We start from the raw sequence: 22,742 nt of genomic DNA, 5'->3' as shown, positions 1-22,742 counted from the left end.
ACGGTTAGGATCAACCTATGTAAATAATTTTTGGAGCACAACCTATTTAGGTTGTGGTCCATCTAATGGATGGTTTGGATCATCTAATGGTGCGGGCCATACTATACTTTTAATAAAGTGAGAGTGCCCTCATCAAAATACAATAGTGCCAATAACATTTTCCAAAAAAAATCTCCCAAACCAACCAAACACCGGGAGATTTGCCCTCAATCTCCTCTTTGACTGATTCCCTCTTGATTTACTTTCAATCTCCCTTTGACTTCTGCTTCTCCAAATCCTCCCAACATCTACCGGCATCCAAACAGAGCATTATGAAAAAGGAGTTGAAAACATGGTGCACGCCTCTGGGAAGAGGATAAAATAGTAGTCATGAAGAATTTAATAAAAGAAAATAGGACACACAGGTAGGAATTTAATAAAAGGAAATAGGACACATAGGTAAGAATTTAATATAAGAATGTGTACCGATTAAAACACCTAACATGTGTCACGTGGAAGTGAGTGGATCCATCGATCTAACGGTCGAGCACAACTCCAGTCCATTACCACTTGATCCTAAGTTGATCGGATGATCTTAGCCGCTTGATCAATCGAGTCTTGTTTTGGGTTTCTCCATGGAAATATGAAATCATTTCCATAGCATGATCCTAGCCATCTGGTTTATAGGCTAGGATCAAATGGACGGTTTAGATCATCCTATGGAGTGGTCCCTACAGGCCCCTTTTTGAAAAATACTGGACTGTACGGGCGTACACCATAAAAAGCTCCAGTAAATTCTACTTGACTGAACATACGGAGTAATGAATTGGCCTGATTTGTCAGTCAACGGAGAGAAATTGATAATGACACACCTTCTACATCTGACGTACGAATTGAAGAAAAAAAACACAGAGAGGCAAAGCAGAGAGTAGAGGTGAATGCGATGGACAGTCGAGCTCTCACATGCTCTCTCAATTTCTGCCCCTTCATTTTCCTTCCTTTATTATTACTTCAACAGAGAAAGAGAAAACCAGATTTATATTTCCTCGGATTCTCTGCCCATAAAACCTCTCTTTCCTTCTCACTAGAGTTAAATCTTCTCTTTTTTTCTTACACCCTTGTTTGGAGGGAAGAGAATAGATGGAGAAAGAGGAAGGAGAGAGCAGTGAAATCTGTCAACCTGTTAGTAGAGTTGTTGTAATCTCAGCTGGAGCTAGTCACTCTGTTGCTCTACTCTGTAAGCTCTTTTTTTTTTCTTTTAGCCCTGTTTGGATTGGAAGAAAAACTTTTCTGATGGAATATATATTTTTTTTCTATGGGAAATTTCTTCTTTCCACAATTTAGAGGGAAATAATATGATTATGGTTAATTTGGAGGAATATCTTCATAAATTGAAGTTCCCTCTAAAAAAAAATTTGAATTAGGCTGGTTCATGGTTGCACCCATTCTGAATTTGGAAGCTAGAGTGGGTGGTTATTGCTAGTTCCCTCTCAAATGGCATGGAGTGGTGGTGAGGAGTTACAGGAAAGAATGGGTTACTGGAGAGGAGGTACTCAAGGAAAGCTATAAAAAGAGACATGTGTCTCCAGAGAAGAGGTCCTAGAACCAACATCAAACATGTCTTACCATTTATCTTTTTATCATTCATTTTTCTTGTACCGTCTTTTACTTTTCGTAGCTGTAGCTTTTCGGATTAAGGAAGTAATCAATTCAACTTCCCGGTGAGTCCTCCTTTTTAATTCAACTATCCCTCGCACCGGTGTTTCACTTTCGAACGGTTCGGAGACCCTGAAAGTCAGTTTCATCCTGCGTGCTTCGGCGACATCGTTTGCGTTATGTGCGCATCGACGTGTTGTTCACATTCTACGTGCGTCAACACCCCCACATTTGCCATCGCGTCCATACTGTAAAAAGTCCTTTCCATCTGTGTAATGGCAGGAGGCCAAGGAAGAAGTGTCATTCCCCTCTTCTCCTCAATCGCCTGAAATCCAATCCCTGGGGACAGAAACATTTCAATCCCGACCCCTCGAATTGAGTTTTCAATCTTTGCCTCCTAGGAGGCTTGAACGCCCGTGCATCTCTCTCTCTCTCTCTCTCTCTCTCTCTCTCTCTCTCTCTCTCTCTCTCTCTCACACACACACACACACACACACCGCCAGACACACGCCCACTAGCGATTTTAGACCAAACTGTCCAAGTTATTTTTCTTCATGGGTAAAACAAGTAATCAATTTTACATTTTTTTCCTTTCCAAACTTTTTCATAAAATTCCACCAGTCCAAAGATGGCCTGTGTGATGGTAGTGGAGCCAAAGAAGGAGAATAGTAAAATCCAACAACCAAACTGTTGAAAACAAAGATCATAGCAAGAAGCAAAAACCCAAAAACACCTCCCTTAGCGCCAACTCTCTAAAACAATAAAGTAAACTTCCTTCTCTAACTCTACCACTTTATAAAACCTAAATACTTTTTAAAGACTAATTGAAAACTTTAATTAGTCTGACTAATTAAAGTTTTTCTTTTCTAATTAGAAACTAACCACTTTGCTTTTCTAACTAAAACAACTTTAACAAATTTAAAACCACTTTCCAAAGTCAAATTAGAAACTTCTTTACTACCAAATTAAGGTCCTAGTTTAAACTAGGAAAGATCCATGTGTTGGCCCGCATCTCCCGCCCGCGTTGCCCAGAACCTCAGACACCGTGCGCTAAGTCACTGATGACTCTCAACACCTCCCTTAGCGCCGACTCTCTAAAAGTCACGCTAAGCTCCTTTGTAAAGTTCTTCAAAGTCGTTTGCTCTAAGCTTGATTACTTCAACGCCAGATTCCTCTAGCCGAGACCCTCTCATCTCTTCATCTGTTTTTGTCAGATGAACACCTGTTTTCCACGCTTCGGACTTTTATGGCTCTATTGTCTAGGCACCACCTCCTAAGGTTTTGTTGATTCAACATCATTTCTACTTGGAACATCTTCTTTTAATTTCTCTAGCAGATTAATCTCTAACTCTAGACTATCTGGAAGACTAACTCGAACAGATGACAACCATGATGAGGCTTCGTCAAATACCATATTTCTTGAAATGTGCACATGGCCATTTTTTGGGTTCATACATCTCCAACCCCTCCTTTCAGAGTCGTACCCAGTAACGACGCACCGAATTGCCTTTTTATCAAGTCTGTTGCATAGATGGTCAGGCACAAACATGTAACATGCTGAACCAAAAACTCTTAAATGACTTACAACGGGTTTGATGATGTATAACTTATCATATGGTGAGATAAACCCAAGCTTCGGTTATAGAAGACGATTCGTCACATAAGGGGCAGTTCTCATACACTTGGCCAAAAAACCGAGACGGTATATTTTTCGCATGCACCATACTATGCGAAACTTCTGCCAAATGCTGATTCTTTCTCTCGACCACTCTATTCTACTGAGGTGTATCAGAACCATGGTTTTAAATTTCAACCAAAAAACTGAAATTTCTTTTTTCGTCCAGGACCGAAATTTAAAACTGAAACCGAAATTAGGTCAATATTATAAGATTTTCACCGAAATTTCATTTTCGTCTGAGGCCGAAACCGAAACCGAAACCGAAATTTCAATCCTTAATCAAGACACGTGAGCTGCCTATGAATTCCGTGCTTACATAAGTAAGTTGTGAATTCGTTCGATGTGTACTCGGCTACTCGCCACCGTTATTGGTTCTCAGACATTTGATCTTGCAACCAAGATTACTCTTCACCAGTTCTCAGAACTCTATGAACTTCCCAAGAACTTTTGCTTTTCTTTTAGGAAATAAACCCAGACATGACGTGAGAAATCATCAATGAACGTCAGCAAATAATTCATACCCTCGATGGATGTTATTCTTACTTTCCCAAAGACGTTAGAGTGCACTAGCTCGAGCGATTTGTTCGCTTGAAACGTTGAATCAATGCAGGAAAGTTGATGTGCCTTTCCATATTGACACCCGACACACACCGTGTCATGTCGAACATCTAGATCAAGAAATCCTTTCACAAGTTGCTTTTGATCGTCAACTCGAGCTTTGAGTACCCAACATATGCCAATCTTGCATGCCATAGATCAATAGTTTCACTCTTTCGGGTTCTTTGTACATATGCTTCTTTAGCCAAAGTCACCTTGGTTGAGCCTACTCTTTTTCCCTCCATAAGAGGAGTACGTGAGACATGTAACTCCTTGTAGATCTTCATATTGTCGGGGCCAAAGAGAATATAATTTTCTGCTCTTGTAAACTAAGATACAGACATTAAGTTCCATTAAGTTCCTCTTCATGTCTGGAACATCGTAGACGTCCTTCAATAAATCGTGCTCTCCACTGGATCGGGAAACATTACCTATGTGGATAATAGGCAATTTCACATTATTCGCCGTTACTACCATCCGACTGCCTTTGTATTCGGTCTTTATTACAAACTTTTGCTCATCCCCGACCATGTGATGGGAACATCCTGAATCAACTATCCAATCTATAGAATACTTTATTCTCTCACCTTTGTTTGTGTTCGCCAAACTAGCTACATCCACAACCTTTGTAGTCGGAAGAGCAACTTCACACACATCTGCTTGCTCTTTTGCGATGGAGAGAAGAGAACTTCACTCCTCATTACCATCAGCCTTCTGGGGATCTTCAGATGCTGCAGAGTTACCTTCTCCATTCTTGTTCTTTGGTGCACGACAAGCTCTAGCAAAATGGCCCCGCTTACCACAATTGTAGAACATCCATATTTTTCCAAAGTTTCGAGTTTGTTTCTTAGAACCACGATTTCTTGAGGCTCTCCCTTCATCAGAACTTTCTTGTTCTTACCTTTGATCTGATATAGCCTTTGCCTTACCTTTCTGATTCTTGGCTTGTGTGTACTTACATGCAGTGGGAATTCTACCTTTTTCTTTTCTATTTCTGTGCTTATGTTCTTAATATAATGTTGGGGTATACTTGTAGTTTGTATTAAGGTTACTGTTTAAAAGCCAGCCTAACAAAGTGCTGGAAACGACCATATGTCAGAGCTATGATTTTACTTTGCCTTTTTTCTTTTCTTTATCTATATATTCTCAACTTATATAACAATGTTAATGCATAGTCTTTTAGCTTATTATTTGCAGTTCGTACATATTTTCATATAGTTTGATCTAACAAAGGCGAAGAGAATGAATTTCTACTGTTTGGGTTATTAATAAAGCCCCAGCGGTAGTAATTTTCCCTTATATCTAAGGGGGAAGTGGCTTTTATATTCTTCTATTTTCGGCACTCCTACTCCAGTACTCCTAGGCATTCGCTTAGGGTTCGCCTCCTCCACATCAAACTCTCTTGGGGGTGGTTTTCAAAACATTTTTCTTCCAAGGTTTATGGTTTTGAAAAATAATTGATTGCTGGCCGTTATTCATGCATCATGCTAGCCAGTGCAATGTCACATTTTCTTTATGAGTTTCGTTTAATCTGTCAATGCATGGTTTTGTTTCGCTTGGATATATTGTCCATTTATCATCTTTGATCCTTATTTAGCAACATGACCTATAGCTTTAGCTATCCACAGGCTTCAGGCATTCACAAATTAATTGTACTCATAATGATTATTAATTGTTGGTTTTATAGACCTCTATTTGGCCTTTTTTCTTATGCAGTTTCTCCAGCTTCTTTTCTCTTATGCCTTTTCATTTGAGATTATGACAACCGATTGCAAGTCCAAAACCTATTATTGGAATCAAAATTACATTTAATTTGAATCCAATAATAGGTTTAGGGCTGACAATCAGTTGTCAATCTGAAATAAACAGGGCCTTAACAATTGCATTAATGCCCTGTTTGTTTGAGATTGTGGCAACCGATTGTCACCCCCCAATATGATTATTGGACCCATTTATTTTGGTCCAATAATCAGATTGGGGGGTGACAATTGGTTGTCATAATCCCAAACGAACAGGGCATAAGAGTGACATGGATTAAGATTGAAACAATCTGTTTATAAATTACAGCTGGGAATGTTGTTTGCTCTTGGGGACGAGGAGAGGATGGACAGCTGGGCCATGGAGATGCTGAAGACCGACTCCTTCCAACACTGATAAGTCTGTTGGATGGACTTGACATAGTGTCCATTACTTGTGGCGCTGATCATACAACTGCATATTCTGAATCTCAGATGCAAGTATATAGTTGGGGATGGTGTGTTTTTTCTGCTAGTTTTTGTTTTTGAAGTTATTTTTCTTATTGCTGATATTGACCTTCTTCATCATGCAATAGAGATTGCTTAAATATGATTAATTTATTTATTTTTCCAAATGATCCCTATGCATGCAAGATAGTATCATTCTGCTATGTGAGTCCTTGCTAAACGATTGTTGATTACTTAATTCAGATGCAGACTATTTTTCTGAATGTAGTAGGGAAGACATGCAGCATTAATTTCTTTGGTAGGTATGCTTGGATCAAATCCTATTGCTGATATTGACCTTCTTCATCATGCCACAATCTCAAACAAACAGGGCCTTAGCAGAATGATACAATCTTGCATGGATATGTATCATTTGGGAAAAACAATTAATCATATTATATAAATGTCCGATGAATTTGACATAAATTGACCAAAACATTTAAATTTCCATACCCAAAGAAACGTTTATCGAAACCAAAATGCATATGGAAACGAAAGTAGTAACTGTATGTGTTACATTATTTTGGTCGATACTTGGAAACATGTCGATTTAAGTTGAAATTTTTAGTGAAAATCCTATAATTCCCGAAAAGGTATGGAAATATATGTAAAACTTCAATAAATGATAGAAAATTATTATTTTATTTAAAGAATGAGAAGATAATTAATTTATTTTATTACTAATATTATAAAATAATAAATAATATTTAAAAATTATAAAAAAACGAATGTGCAAGACAATTATATAAATGTCACAATTCATACTGTTGTAGTATTATATACTAAATTTTATAATATCATAACTAAGTTTTTGTACTTTTATTGAAAAATTAAAAAATCATTAAAAATATAGAAAAACTAACAAAATCAAGGCATGTACAAATTTTAGCTATGCCTTATTATAGGTAAAATTTATGTTTTATTTTCTCACTACTTTTTTTTTTATCTTTGTTATAAATTTTAATAAAACATTAAAAATCATTTTAAACCATTATGTTTTTTTTTGCTATGTGATTTTTTAGTGTATTTGCGCTTATTCTAGCACTTCCTAAAGTTTCATCTTAAATGTATATCATTTGCACATGTTTCTACATGTTTACGTGATTTTACAGGATTTTCATCGAATTTTCATAAAAAACCAATATGGAAACTTGAGCTTTTGCTGGACCATGCAGTGATAGGCCAACAATAAATGATGATGTTTCGCCGGTGTGAGCAGGAATTTAGAAATTTACATCCTTTGACATCTCTAAAGTCAGGATAGAAGGCAATTCTTTAATCACTATATATCATGGCTAGAGGAAGAGTCTCCTCCATGGAGAACGGGAGTTCTTTTCATGATATTATGGAACGATTGCTTAAGTTTGTGGAGATCTCCATTTCCCATATTCATCGTGAGGCGAACACAAAGGCTGACCAATCTAGCAAATTTTGGGGTTTCTCAAGTGTAATTGAAGGCATAATATGCTTTCTGGCACATTATTAATAAGCTATAAATAATTAATTTCTATTATAATTAAAAATCTGTTAAAGGATCTTACCTATAGTTTAGTTATAGAATTTAACTCCATTTTTCCCGCTTATGATCCTACCATTCAATTTGATTCGTCCAAATATTGCAGCTATCAGTTCTGTTTTTTTTATAACTATAATGAGATTGCAAGTATCTGCTATGGCTTTATGTAGGGGAGACTTTGGAAGGTTGGGCCATGGTAATTCTAGTGACTTGTTTACTCCTCAACCAATCAAAGCATTTCAAGGTCTGAAGATCAAACAAATTGCTTGTGGGGATAGCCATTGCTTAGCAGTGACTATGGAAGGCGAGGTGCAGAGGTTGGTATTCAGTGTATCTGCCACTCACCCTTCCAACATAAATGTTGATTTGCTACGTTAGCAATTCTTATTTGACTGGATCAAGTTATCTTTCAATCATAAATTTGGGCTAGGAATAGTTATTAATTGTTGTATTAGACATGTACAATTTTTCTTATAATGATTGTATTTGGAATATTGGGTGGATTTGTTTGTTAATCTTGCTTATGTGATGGTTTTTAAGTGTGTATTTGTGATGGTTTTTTTGTGTGTGTGCATGTCTGGAATAGTAAGGTCCATTCTAAACTGAAAATGCATACAACCACATATGCTTCAAATAAACTCAAAATGTAGGAAAAAAGTCTCGCCCATTCATTAATTTATAAAGAAAGTACCATATTATGGAATGCAGTGTAATGATGAAAATTAAAGATTTTTAACAAAAGTAAATAAAATAATTGGTTTTTAAAATGAAAATTCTGACTTTATTAATCGGTTATAAAAAATTAGAAGCTAAGATGTATATAGGATAAGCTTCTTTTTTTTTTTCAAAAAAATATTTCCCCCACCAATATATAATTAACTAAAGAGTATATCTGTGGGCTCCAATGGCCATAGTACATCACTGAATATAAGTGAATCGCTTATTTTCTAGGAATAAACAATCTATTTCATATTTGTTGAACCAAACAATAAAAAATTTTCTTTGAAATTAATGGAAAGGAAAGCCTTTTCTATGTCGAAAGGCCTTTCTTGTTAACCAAACAGGCCCTGAGGGACTAAAGGTAATATCTGTTTAATTATATACATAACTATTTGTCCGTATATACTTGTTTACAATGGGCAACTTCACAGATCTTCTTAGTGGAGAAGGGATTCTACCGGGAGTTTCTTGGTACACTCACGCTAGTCTGCCCCTCTCTAGGAAAGCGTGGATTTTTAAGGCCGCTCAGAGAGTTTAGTCTTTTTGTTGGACGACTTTTCTCAATAGGACCATCTTTGTAACAGAAAGAAACTCATAGCTAATCATTGTGTCGTTTGCATTGCTGATGAGGAATCCGTTGACCATCTACTTATTTTTTGTAGGTTAACGAGTGAGATTTGGTGCTTTTTTAGCCTGAGTGGGGTTAGTTGGGTCCTTCCAAGTCATATAGCCAACTTATTTGAGGCATGGGATTTTGTTCTGCTGGCTTTCTAGGCATAGAACTCTTTAGAATCTCGCTGTTGCTGCTGTAATTTGGCTTGTTTGGAATTAGAAGAATACAAGAGTCTTTAAAGAAGTATCTAGTAATGGGCTCAGTGTCCAAAGAAAAGTTCTTGAGGCAGTGGTCCATTGGCCTAAGAACCTCAATTTGTTCTGACACTATCCGGTGAGCGTGGGTTCCTTCTACTGACCATGGGCTGAGATGTTGTTGATAAGTGATAGGAAGGAGTGTCCCTTCCCTAGGTTGGGTCCCCTACGTCTGGGATTTCTGAAGTTAAACTACAATGGGTCGAGCCTCAGGAATCCGGGCCCAACTTGTATCGAGGGCCTCTTGAGGGCCAGAGAGAGAGAGAGAGAGAGAGAGAGAGAGAGAGAGAGAGAGAGAGAGAGAGAGAGAGAGAGAGAGAGAGACTATTCGGTGCCCATTGGCAAGAAAGATTGCAATAAAGCGGAAGTTCAGGCCCTTCATTTTGCCATTCATCTTGTGAATCAAACCTTGCTTGACCACCTTATCGTCAAGGGCGAGTCCCTCAATGTTGATAGATGGATGAAAGCGGGATCCAGTTACACATGGAGAGACACGATTGAGGGTCATGACACTGAGGTTAGGCATGTGAGGCCATCTGCCAATTTCGAAGAAGACTATCTTGTCTGATCTGGAGTCGTCAGAGATTTGATATCAAATTTTGACTTCTCATGATGTTATGCTCCTTTATGTGTTTTTTCTTGTTGTCATTGTTTTTGTTATGTCTCTCGCTGTTGTTTTGAGACTCTCTCAGTCTCCCTGTTTTGTTTGAATGCAATTACCATTAAAAAAAGGCAATTTCATATGACTTATATAGATTGAATAATGGTGTATATAAGTTGGTTATGTTCCATTAATTATATGATGAAAATGGTGGTTTAGATTGTTTCTCGAGTTGACATATGTGACACAACTTAAGATTCAGGAACATTATTACATGAAATGAACAAAATGCGATAATTAATAATGTAAAATGTGGAGTTCACATGAGCCAATCTATAGTGCCGCACGAACACCAAAGTTTCATATGACTTCGAGTTGGGTGCTTCCCTGATCCTTCAAAAGAATATAAGAATGGGTTATAATTTATAATGATGGTTTTAAACTTCCGTTGACATGTGCCAACTTCAGAGGGACCGAAGTCCATACTGAACTCAACGTCCAAACTGAACTCTGATGCACCCATATAACCAAAAAAACCCTATATATCCAGGGATATAAATATCATTCTATTAATAGGATGAGTAAGTTGAAAAGTAAAAGAAACGATATGGTCATCAAATTTCAAAATATGTGAAATATCTATGGTTAGACTGAACCTTACTATTCTAAACATGTGCATCAATGAATTTCACTAGGTGTTTGATCTTGTTAAACCATCATGAATATTTGTCTTGCTTATGTGATGGTTTATATGTAAGTATTTGTTCTTATTTTAGCATTTTCCGAAGTTTCATCTTAAATTTCCTTTGTTTTCATGAACTTCAATAAACTTTAATGATGTTTACAGGATTTCCATGGACTTCCATAGACTTCTGCAAAGTACTTCCACTTCTGTGGAGACTGAAGTCAATATTGTACTTCCAATTCGGTGGGGGTTGGGGACCCAAGTCCATGCTGAAACCGACATTTGAAACCATGGTTTTAAATTTCGGCTGAAAATTTCGGATTGCGGTGGACACCGAAACCGAAATTTGCCGAAATCCTGAATTTCGGACTTTCCCAAATTTCGGCCAAAATTTCGGAATTTCGAGAATTTCGGTCCAAAATTTCGAGAAAATGTAATTAAAAAAAAAAATGTTACAAAATCTCGGCCAAAAAATGAATTAATTAATCTGTTTTAATTTTTATGAAATTTCGGCCCGAAATTTTGGATTTCGTGGTCCGAAATCGGTACCGAAACCGAAATTTAAAACCTTGTTTGAAACCTTGGTAATAATAAACAACGAGATTAAGAAGTAATTTGAGAGATGCAAAGTAAATTTTGTTGGATACTAGGACCAATATAGACATCTGGAGCACGAAGCAACCAAATGGGGAGGACTTTGACTTAGAACTAACATGTATGGTGAGAAAAGAATATCCATCGCCCGCAATGATGTAAGAGGAACTAGGAAAAAGTGCGTGGGAGATGACATTACCTAAGTCAATTGAGATGTGTTGGGTGACACTCGTGTCAATCACCCAAGAAGATTCACATGCAGTGTATAAGGGCCATAGGGGAAAATTGCAGATGGGAAAGTTAGTCATCCAAACATGAAAAGAACTTAGTGGGGAGGACATTGCCATTGAATCACCATTTGTGATGGAAAGAGAATATCTATCATATATTATGGTGTAAGAGGACAAGAATAAGGAACAGGGGAGGCATGTTACTTGAGTCATCTGAGATGTGATGGGTGACGCTCGTATCAATCATCAGAGAAGCTTCCAAGGACATGGAAAGGGAGTGAGAGCACCCATGTAATGTATAAGGGCAACGTAGGAAAATTGCTGATATTTCACTTTGAAATGATGATAGCAATTTGTTGCATTGAAGCAATCTAAAACAATGACTCAATGCTAAAGTTGGGGCCACTAAATTAAATGAAGTTCATGATCCATGGATTTCAAATAGTCTCTATGTGAAGCTCTTCACCTTTGTATTTTATATGCATAATGGGAGCCTAGGTGATGGCCATGTCAGTTGTATGTTTTTTTTTTTGGTTTGAAGTTTGAAAGAACTTTTTACTAATGTACAGTTTTTGAAATTGCAATTGCTAGTTGTGTATCAAATGATCTTCTGTTGTATTTAGATTCTTTATTAATGCAATGTTAGATGCCAAATGGAGGGTTTCCATTAGAGCCCCGAATCCATTTTTTAAAGTATTCTTTTAAGAGGATGCCTTATTGATATTTGTTAACTCTTATCTTGCCTTTTTAATTTTTTGATGTATGGATTATGTTTATTTAAATTATTAGGCATTGTCTTTTTCATGTTTCCATCCACTGATTTATTGTGTTTTAATTTCCTGTTGAAGTTGGGGGCGTAATCAAAATGGACAACTTGGTCTTGGTACAACTGAGGACTCACTTGTGCCACAGAAAATACGAGCCTTCCAGGTGTCCTAGGTTACTTCTTTATTTTTGTAAGATATTTGCATGGATGTTTATGTTTTGGTATTTTGAGTGTGAATTATTGTTCAAATTTGTGTGAGAAAATTCATATTATAAAAAAGCTAACGCTTCACCATCTCTCTATTTGATTTCTTTTCCAATCTTGGTTACCCTCTATGCACAATCTAAACAAAAATTGATCTATTTAACATCTTTAAACTTTTGCTTCCTTAGACTACACTTAAATATTATGAATTTTCTTAACACATCTGCGTGTCTTCAAATTATGGTATTCAACTATTCATTGTCTAATCTTTGTTGCCTTTTACATGCATATAGCAAATCTCCAACTAGAGAATCTCTAAAACTCCATGAGCCATAGCCCATCTACTCTGCCTTTACACTGGACCCGGCCAAAACTAAATGTGTCTTGCCTCCAACGAAGGTACAATATACTTTAGATCTAATGATCATTTATTGATATAGCCAAGTCAACATCAGTATATCCCTCAACTCAAAGATGACCATTGTTTGAGAATAGTAGCTCTATCTTGGGAGAAGATTTAAGTTATCTCACTATCCTCTTTCCAGTTTTAAGATAAGATGATGTTGGGGCATGCATATACGACTATGCACACTTACTGCACAGGCAATATTTGGTCGGGTTAGAGAGGAGTATAACAAACAGCCAACATTCCTATGAAATAAACCTTTATTTAGAAGATCACACCACCATTTTTACTTAGTTTTTGATTAAGATCAATTGGAGTCTCTGTCAGGCGAGCACCCAACTTCCCAGTCTCTCTCACCAAATTCATAACATATTTTCTTTGAGTGATCTTTTGTTCATCATTTTATTGTATGCCAACTAATTTATTAGACATTTCTTTATCCTCTTATGTATCTCTACTGATTTCATCTTGCTCCCTTGGAAACTGCAACTACAAGCTAGGGCACTGCAACTTGCCATTACATTTTGAAAACATTATTCCCCGAATAAATGTCCATCTTTTCCAGATCACTGTATCTAATGGTACATTTCCCATGGGAAATTATGACGGACAACTCTTTTTACTTCTGATTTGTCTCTTTCTTGGCAGGTTTTATTTATCAATTGGGACGAGATATTCTTTCTAATGGATTTTATGTAATGGGTTTTTTTTTTCTGCGACTTGTAGGGAATACCCATCAAAATGATTGCAGCTGGTGCTGAACATACGGTCGCAGTTACTGAAAATGGTGAGCTTTATGGGTGGGGCTGGGGTCGGTATGGAAATTTGGGCTTGGGCGACAGAAATGATCGCAAAATTCCAGAGAAAGTTTGTGCTGTTGATGTATGCAATCCAACTACCAAACATGAATTATTTTATGCACATTCATATACAATTTCATATCATCACCTCATGTTGTATATCGCTAAAATGCATCTCTGTACTTGCTCCTTGTTACATGTTACTACATATTGTTGTCTTCAGTTGACACTTGACAATTAATTTTATGTTTAGTTTTTTTTTCTTGAGAGAAATAACAAGAATTCATTAAACAAGGATCAATATAAAAGAAGAGGACTAGTTAGCCCCACACTGAGGAACATGTTAGACTGAAACCCACAATTGCATCATAGAGGAGCCAGCGCTCTTCCTCAGATAGTATGCTCTTTGAATTTGGTTGTAGTGACATCTAGACCACTGTCAAGGATGAAACCATCACTCTAAATGCAGACATTTGTGTTCTACACCCACATTGTAGTTTTTAAAATACAGAAAACTCTGTTTCCGTTAATCCAGATAACTCAAAGAGATCATTCCACAAAGGAATATTTGTCGTCATATATTAAGTTTGAACTTAGAGGGTTTACTCCTTAGTTGCCAATTTCATTTCGCTTGGCATTTCGTTTTGGTTAATGAGGTGGGGCATTAGTGTTTCGTTTTTCAAAAAACGCTATGACTAGAGTTTTTGTAAATAGTTTAAAATTTTAACAGTTCAAAAAATGGGAAATTATCACAAAAACACAAACCATTATATCAGTTAAATTTAACAGAATGATGCATTTTATTACTTAAAACATCAAATTTATTGCATATTTATATGTAGTCCTCTTTTTTTTCTTGTTATGGATTCATAATAAACAGTATTCTCTTCTTCAGCGTTAGTATTTTGTGAATTTTGATAATCTGCTTACACGTTATACTTGTTTCAATTAGTTACTTGCACCATTTTTGCTCTGCATTCTTGCTTGTTTTATGGCTAAGTCTATCATAATTGTATCTTTTTAGGGTGAAAAGATGGTGCTGGTTGCTTGTGGTTGGCGGCATACAATATCGGTTTCATCTTGTGGAAGTTTGTACACCTATGGATGGAGTAAATACGGGCAATTAGGACATGGAAACTTTGAGGATCACCTCGTTCCTCATCAGTTGGAGGCTCTAAGAAACAACTACGTGTCTCAGGTTTTTAATTTCTGTTTTGCTGCATTGATAATGATTTATTGCTTTTTAATTTTGCCTTAACCTTGGTGGTTAATGCATCTGTTTAGAGAAGAATTTTAAAAGGCTAGTCGAGTTGGCTCAAAACTTGGCTGACTAAACTCCACTTGATGAATACTTAGTGCTGGATATGAAAATTTTACAACATTGTCAAAAAGCAAAATTCCACAACTAATCGCACACCTGAGTCTATGATATCTCTGCCAAAAACTGGGACTCGACTTTCAATTATGTTAGTTGCACTGGTAGGAATTTGGCTGAGACTCCTGCTACCACCAGTTCAATTTAGCCTTGTTCTCTCTGCTCCCATTAGACACCAAAACTATGGCTTCACAAAAAACCATCAAATTTAAGGTATAGTCACTTATGCCAACTCAGTGAATGCATCTGCAATGTGAATCAGGAAAAATCTGTACCGAAATAAAAAGCGGTATGGCATCATGTCTCAGTTTTTTCAGGATAAAGTTTAGTCTTATAGTCTAGTTTCAGTCTCAGTTTTCAAGATAATGTTTGGTTTGATAGTCTAGTTCTTGTTTTGTTTTATGTTTTTCTCTTTCCTTTTGTCTTTATCCATAAAGGTGAACACGGTTGCAGGTTAACTCCCAACCATACAACGATGCCTTCTCTCAAATGACTTTATCAACTTTGATCTTCATAAAAACTTATAAGAAATTTTATGGTCCCTTTGTATTTCAAGGAAAAAATCAATGAACTCAACTTAACTTGCACAACCATAAAATCCATTTTTTGCTTAGACATTATCTAAAAGGGGATTCTGTTTCCATTGAGTGGAGGTCTTGTACCAAGGGTAAATCTTGAAATTCTAGGTTCAGTTTTGAGAATGTTCAAGATGATTTCTCTTTAGTGCATTTTGGTGCATTGGTGTGTGACGCCACCAAAATAAATTTCTAGTACTCATTGTTGTTGCCACAGTTGTTTAAAAGAAGAGTTGTTATTGATGGATATGCATAAATTTCCTTGGAAAACATGGTGACAGAAGTATGAAGCTAGGGCCACTTGTTTATTAAATCTATGTAGTATGTAACTATGTACTATGGAATGAGATTCTTGTATATATATATATATATATATATATATATATGGATTTCTCATATGTATGTGTGTGTGTGTGTGTGTGTGTGTGTGTGTGTGTGTGTGTATTGAGGAAAGTGTTCCTAAGCTATAGCTTATCTAAGCTTATCTAAGCTATAGCTCAAAAACACATGTGGCCCCACATTTTCTGGGGGATCCAAAGCATTCATTTGGAAGGCCCTTCCATGGATAGGGTGTGCACCAAAAATCAGCCCTATAGGATCTTCCTAACCCAATCAAAGGTGGAGTGGTAAATCATAAATGGACAGACACTGTGTGTCCATGTTTCTGCCCATTTTTTCCCTCAACAGATGGCAGGGTTAGGATGATCCTATAGGGCTGATTTTTGGTCCACACCCTATCTATGGAAGGGCCTTCCAAATGAATGCTTTGGATCCCCAAAAAATGTGGGGCCACATGTGTTTTTGAGCTATACCTTTAGATAAGCTTATCTAAGCTATAGCTTAGGAACTCTCTCTCTCTCTCTCTCTCTATATATATATATATATATATATATATATATAGCAGAAGAGAAAAGGTTTGAATTTTTTATTTGTTCCAAAATTCTAATAGAATTACACATCACTTTTTTTGACTTTTTTTAACAAAGGCACCTATTCATCCCACATATTTTCAATCCTACCCCCTCCTTTATGCTTTTTAACAAAGGCACCCATTAAAGCCACATAATTTCAATCCTACCCCCTCCTTTATGCTTTTTTAATAAAAAATCTATAGGGCGATCATAACCATCCGATTTAAGAGGAACAACATATTATGGAAACCTCTATAGATTGGAGGGCTAGGATCAGCCTATGGAAATGATTTTTGGGGCACAACCTATTTATGTTGTGTTCCATCACATGGACGGTTTGGATCAACCTATACCAACTTTGCCTATGCTCATCGTACCGCGTACCAGGCTACCATTGTACCCCGTACTGTGTACCGAAACGAACTGCTTTCTAGGTAACATTGGGCCAAGTATCTATTGGGCACCGCTTTTCAAGTAGATAAACATCTGCAAGATGATTTGTAGAATGAATAAATGGAGTGAATATCTCCCATTTACACCTTCTCTCATATAAAGTGGCAATCAGATTAAATGTGTTTTATCTGTTCATGAAATTACTAGATTGGATGCTTATGCAAATGGCTGTTGAATTGTCAAGGCAATAGGATAACTCAACTTGTCTTTGATTGTCAAGGCAATAGGATAACTCATCTTGTCCCCAACCTCAAATACAAAAGCTTCTCCCCCTGTACCACTAATATTGAAGAGTTATTATACCAAGGTATTTTAAATAGGCAAAGCATCCATATTATATCCATGTCCAAAGGCTGGCCAGTATCTAAAAGCCGTGTTTGCATCCAACTACCATATTATTTATCATTTTGTTATATGATATCCTGAGAATGAGAAACTTATTAACCATTAATTGGACTCCCCAATTTGTTTTGGACACTGATTTGTGTATTTGTCCCAAGGTTACATTAACTCATCTACCGTGCCAATAGCTTTTTAGTATTTTGTATTGCTACTTCAATTTGAAAAAAAAAAAGAATAAAATGTGGGGTTGTGAGAGATTCTAATGAACATGTTCAAACTTAATAACTATCTGCCTGATAAGTATTGTTAGGTATTTACCATTAGATATACCTTTTGTTATTTGTTTAGTTATGGTCCTGACAACATTTTTTTGGCTCAAAATTTTCAGATATCAGGGGGTTGGCGTCACAGTATGGCACTCACCTCTGAAGGAAAACTTTATGGCTGGGGATGGAATAAGGTTTGTTTGTCACATGTCAGGATTTTAAGTCATCTAATTCATTTCTTATTCTTATCCATTTCAACTATGCATCAGAGTAGTCTTCATCGAAAAAGTTGATATTGAAAGTACATTTGACTGCATAAAAAAAGTCAAGTCCTTAATCTGTTAGAGTTCTTTATTTGTTTATTCATTTTGGCACAATTGAGATTCCTTCAAAAGATTTACATTGATAATTAACTGTGGGAATAAAATTAAGCAAACAATTCTCGAGGTATCTTGCACATCTTGGCAGGATGGAGTCATCCTTGCAAATTTTTATGCTTATAGATTCACAGAAAATAGTTGAAGATTCTAGAACTAAAAAATGCATTCCCCCGTGGTATAGTCATTGGCAATATTGCAACAATCATCACAGAGTGACACTAGTAGTGACGCACCGATCTGAAGGTGGCATAGCCAAGGAAAGCCTAGGGCATGAGCATATTATCAACACCTTAGGTTTCTTAAGTTTAATTTGAAATTGTGACAGTAAGTTATGAGTGGCCCTAAAATGATTTTTACAGATTTTAGGCCATTGATTTGTGAGTTCAAATTGTCATAATGTCCAAATATATGTATATACCCACACACACATATTTGAACGTGTGATTCATTGATAAATAAATAATTGCACAAAAGGATTACAATTCTCAATAAAGGGCCTTGATAAAAGGAAAAGAAACGAAACAAAAAAAAGGTTACATTGTTTAAAAAAAAATGGATATATGATGCCAAAAAGGTTGTACCTACAAGATGCCCCATAATTTACTTCAGTAACAGATGTAGGAGAAATTGCATCTAGAAAAACCATGGAGGTGACCTCCATATCTATGAACAATCTAAAGAAGTTTCAACGAGGTCTCAAAGCTTTCTTAATTTAGCTGATGAAGATCAAAATATTGCCTTCAACGCATTTTGATTAACCTTTCCATATTAGTATGTCTTCAGCATCAATTACTTGATTCTTACCATTTGGACCTACAAGGTGAACGCCAAACAGCCATTGAAGTTTGAAATAATCCCCCAAAATATACATTCTAATTAATACTATGTCGTTATGAATGACTTTTCTTCTTCCATCCATGGTTTTAATTTTCTACCGAAACTGACACGAAATCACCTAAATGTTTCCATTTCCATCCTTACGAAAATGCACGCCAAAACCGAAGCGCATACCAAAACTAAAACCTAACTGTATCAGTAGTATACTATATTAGTATGTGTTGCATACTTATATTTATATGAGTTGTATGTGAAATGTGGTGTGTATCTTATGTAAATATTTATATGAATTACACGTGAACGTGGTATGTACTGAATTACCATACTTGAGCGACAGCAGATGTCACTAGGTGTGGCTCGGTTGGTCAGTGCAACCGTGTGTGTGGAGTGGAGTGGCGGTGTGTGCCCCAATACCTATCAACAATGTCCCACTTCCTCCAGTGTTGATTATTTTGATGATACGATCCATGTTAATGCTTTGTCTGCATGAACAGTCACGACATCAGCACAGACATGGCTTTAGTTATACATTTGGCTTATGTTTCACCTTCTAACTATTTGCATTCCTTCGGATAACTATTTACACCTTATAACTTTTGCTTTATATTTTAAATGGTTTATTCTTGTTGGCGTCAAAGTAAATGTAGTTTGAGGAGTTTATTCGTATCCCATTTTTATCTTAGACGGATTTTGTTTCTGTTAGAGTTTGGGCCCTTCTGCTATATTTGCATGAGATTACAATTTTCCTTACAAGCACTGCCTTTTTGTTGTTGCTAATAGTTCTTTTATGCTTTCCCTTGTACAGTTTGGACAGATCGGTGTTGGTGATAATGTTGATCACTGCTCTCCAGTTCAAGTTAAATTTCCAAATGAACAGGTAAAATCTTGTTTCTTGGGCTCACAAAACCTGTTGAGATCGCATGATCAAGGTTTTAAATGTCAGTTTCTGTGTTGGTTTTGGTGGGGCTGAAACTGAAATTTCAGCCAAAATCATGTAAAACCTTGACAAAAATTCGGATTTTTTTAAAATTTCTGCCAAAATGTATAAAATTTTGGTGGAAGTTTTTGTAATTTCGGTGGAAATTTCGATAATTTCCTTGGAAATCTTTAACATTTCAGTAGAAATTTTGTAAATAAGGGTGAAAAATGAAATTTCAATAAAAATCCGATTCAATGTGACCGAAACGAAATATTTCGGCCGAAATTTTGGATTTTGGCAGAAATTTAAAACTATGACCATGATTGGCACAAATTCTTTGACTCGAGAAAGACTGATTTCTTTTTCAGTTCTTAGTTAGGGAAAGATGTTTTCTGAAGTGTAAACTATCTTTGCTTTAGCCACTTACAAAGATTCTCTTGGATCTGTTTGTAGATCATAGTCCAGGTCTCCTGTGGATGGAGGCACACACTTGCTGTTGCAGAAGGACAAAACATTTACTCTTGGGGTAGGGGTACAAGTGGACAGCTCGGACATGGGGATTCCATTGACCGGTAATTGCATTTGCAACTGGTTTCATATAGTGAGTCGTGTCATCCTTTGATTATCTGAAGTATATACTATCCTGATCACCCAATAGTTTCTGTGATGTGGTAGCATTATTTCCTTTCGTTTTTTTAGAGGGCATTATTATTTCCTTTGTTGTGTTAATCAATATCGATGGTTCTGCTGTGAAAGCAATGCTGGAAGTCTATGTGAGAGATTTTGTGTCTTTGAAATGAAAAGAGAGAACAATGGATTTGAAGGAATGAAAATCTATCGTCTCCCCACTAAGCTTTTATTAAAGATTAAAATCACTTACAATTGGTGATAGTAATTAGATACCCTCAGGACCAATAAATACTATAAATAACATAAGTGACCACAATAAATACTATAAATAATCCATTTCAAAATAAATACTATAAATAACATAAGTGACCACTTATTGTCAAATATGTTTATCTCTTGTTGTCATATACATTTCACAAGTTCAAAGAGCTATGAATGATCACATTTTCAACAGCAGAAACCTCGCTTTCAAGTTTGAATTCTGTCGTTGGGCAATTCTAGATATACGAAAAGGTTAACCATATTATATTCTTGACGAGTAGCCTTTTTTCTATAAATTTGAGAGACAGGAGAAAAAACATGGAGGATATATAGGTGTCTCATCAAAGAGTCTTGTAAGTGAGTTTTTATGTGATGCTCGACAGTGAAGTACCGTCAAAGCGGTACCACCCTTGATATTTGATCCAACAGCAGACTACTTTTTAAAAGGCTGTTGTTGGATCAAATATCAAGGGTGATACCTCTGATGTACCACCTTGACGGCACTTCACGGTCGGGCATCATATAATTTCTCCTTGTAAGTAATTCAGTTTTGATGATTGTAACAAGATAACCTGGTCAACTGATAAATGTGCAGGTATAACTACAAGGGACTTGTGAAGTAAGATTTTCTGATGTTCTGCTTCTCTTGATTCTACTGATATAACATCGATGGAGTTGTATGCTCTCCATTTGGCATTAAATTCTGTGCTCATTTTTTATATTTATGAGATTTTTTAATGTTTCAACTGGCTTAAACAAAGTGATGGTTTTCTCATCCTCGAGAGAAGAAAGGTGCTGTGGGCCTGTGGCCCATCCTAAGAAATCTGTATGGCTGATTATCGTGCTCTTTAAATTGACGTATGTGTTTTATGTATACAGGCTTAGACAAAAATTCAGATTGAGCATGTGAATCCATTAGGATTGATATGTTAGAGATTTGTGAAACTACTGTACTAGTCTAGATTAGAAATGAAAGTAAAAACCCTGTGAAGTAAAAAATACATCTATTACCAGAGATTAAGTTAATTACTATTCCAGTTGAAATGTAAAAGGCCTGAATGAAGTTTCAAAGATTGGTATGGGTCCAACATGTATTTGAAAAGGGATTGGAGAAAATATGAAGTTCCAAACCATGTTATGATTTGTTTCAAAGCAATATGAGGCGGGCCACACTCTGATAGCTGGATTTATTTGAAAATTTTTGCATCTAATGTTGAATGGATGTGAGCTATCAACTCTGATGATTTGTTATATATAAAGAACAGTTTGAACTAACCCATCATTACCCTTGGGAACTTGCAGCAATACACCCGAGGTTATAGAGGCTCTGAGCCTGGATGGATCTAGTAGCAAACGGAAGGAGTCTTCAAAAATTGAGTCTTTTTCAGGTAAGAATTATTCTCTTTCCTCTGTTTTTCTACTTTATGTGTGGAAGCAGAGATACTCTCCTGTCGTTAGAATTACATTTCTGATTTTGTGCAAACAGGGAAAGTCTGGGTTACACCATTAGAAAGATATGCAATTGTTCCTGATGAAACTGTAAGTTAAATCTTTTTTTATATTTTATATAGCCTTTTGGTTGCAGATAAATTCTAATTTTGTATGGATCTAAATTATCTAGTTTCTTTGTAATTTTCATTGCACATTGTCAGCTCACTTTATCTTTATATAGAAATGGTTACGGTGGTGACTTCACTCCAATGATATGTGCAGGTCAAAGAACAACCACTGGTTACAACTAAGGGCAATGGGAGTGATGTAAGTGTCCCAGAGAATGATATCAAACGGATCCGGATCTAGACGCCAGGACATGTGTGCTCATTCTGCTGTCAAGGCACCATATGAAACCTCTACATTGAATCAACTCTTCTAGGGATACTATTTCCCCGTAGCACTAGGAACAATGGCTGTTTGAAGGATAGCATTGGAGCACTGTTGAGGGACCGAGGACTGTGCTGTGCAGGATATGTTTGGGATGGGGCATGCAATGTAAGGAGATCTTTATATTTTACGCATGGGAATCCTCGTCCCAGTAGTTGTGTTTTCTTTTCATTTCAATAAAGTTATCGCTCAGAAAAAACGATGGACCATCGAGATTACCTATGTATCTATATTTTAGTAATCTGCCTCATTGTAAATCTGTCACTGTTCTTTTTACTCGTTTCCTTTTAACCTTAGAATGATGAGGGGCAGGCCCTTCATTCACCTTTTACATTCCAATGTAAATGCTATTGTGCTAGTTATACTTAGT

The 22,742-nt window shown here is 36.4% G+C and overlaps 1 protein-coding gene across 1 annotated transcript; it reads left to right on the top strand.

The window, feature by feature from the left end:
- Positions 1–894: 894 nt before the first annotated feature.
- LOC143858160 (ultraviolet-B receptor UVR8-like) lies at positions 895–22,648 on the top strand. The gene is made up of 12 exons (XM_077368798.1): positions 895–1,216; positions 5,978–6,164; positions 7,840–7,986; positions 12,215–12,296; positions 13,469–13,624; positions 14,567–14,740; positions 17,587–17,658; positions 19,487–19,558; positions 20,054–20,172; positions 21,794–21,879; positions 21,978–22,030; positions 22,205–22,648. The coding sequence occupies exons 1-12, from the start codon at positions 1,120–1,122 to the stop codon at positions 22,289–22,291; spliced, it is 1,332 nt and encodes a 443-aa protein (XP_077224913.1). The 5' UTR covers positions 895–1,119; the 3' UTR covers positions 22,292–22,648.
- The last annotated feature ends 94 nt before the right edge of the window (positions 22,649–22,742 follow it).

The sequence above is a fragment of the Tasmannia lanceolata genome, unplaced genomic scaffold, assembly GCF_043159265.1.
Source record: "Tasmannia lanceolata isolate RefF3 unplaced genomic scaffold, GAP_Taslan_0.1 ptg000025l, whole genome shotgun sequence".
In the NCBI taxonomy this organism is placed as follows: domain Eukaryota; kingdom Viridiplantae; phylum Streptophyta; class Magnoliopsida; order Canellales; family Winteraceae; genus Tasmannia; species Tasmannia lanceolata.
The sequence above is the reverse complement of the archived record's forward strand: the minus strand, read 5'-3'. Positions and strand labels throughout refer to the sequence as shown.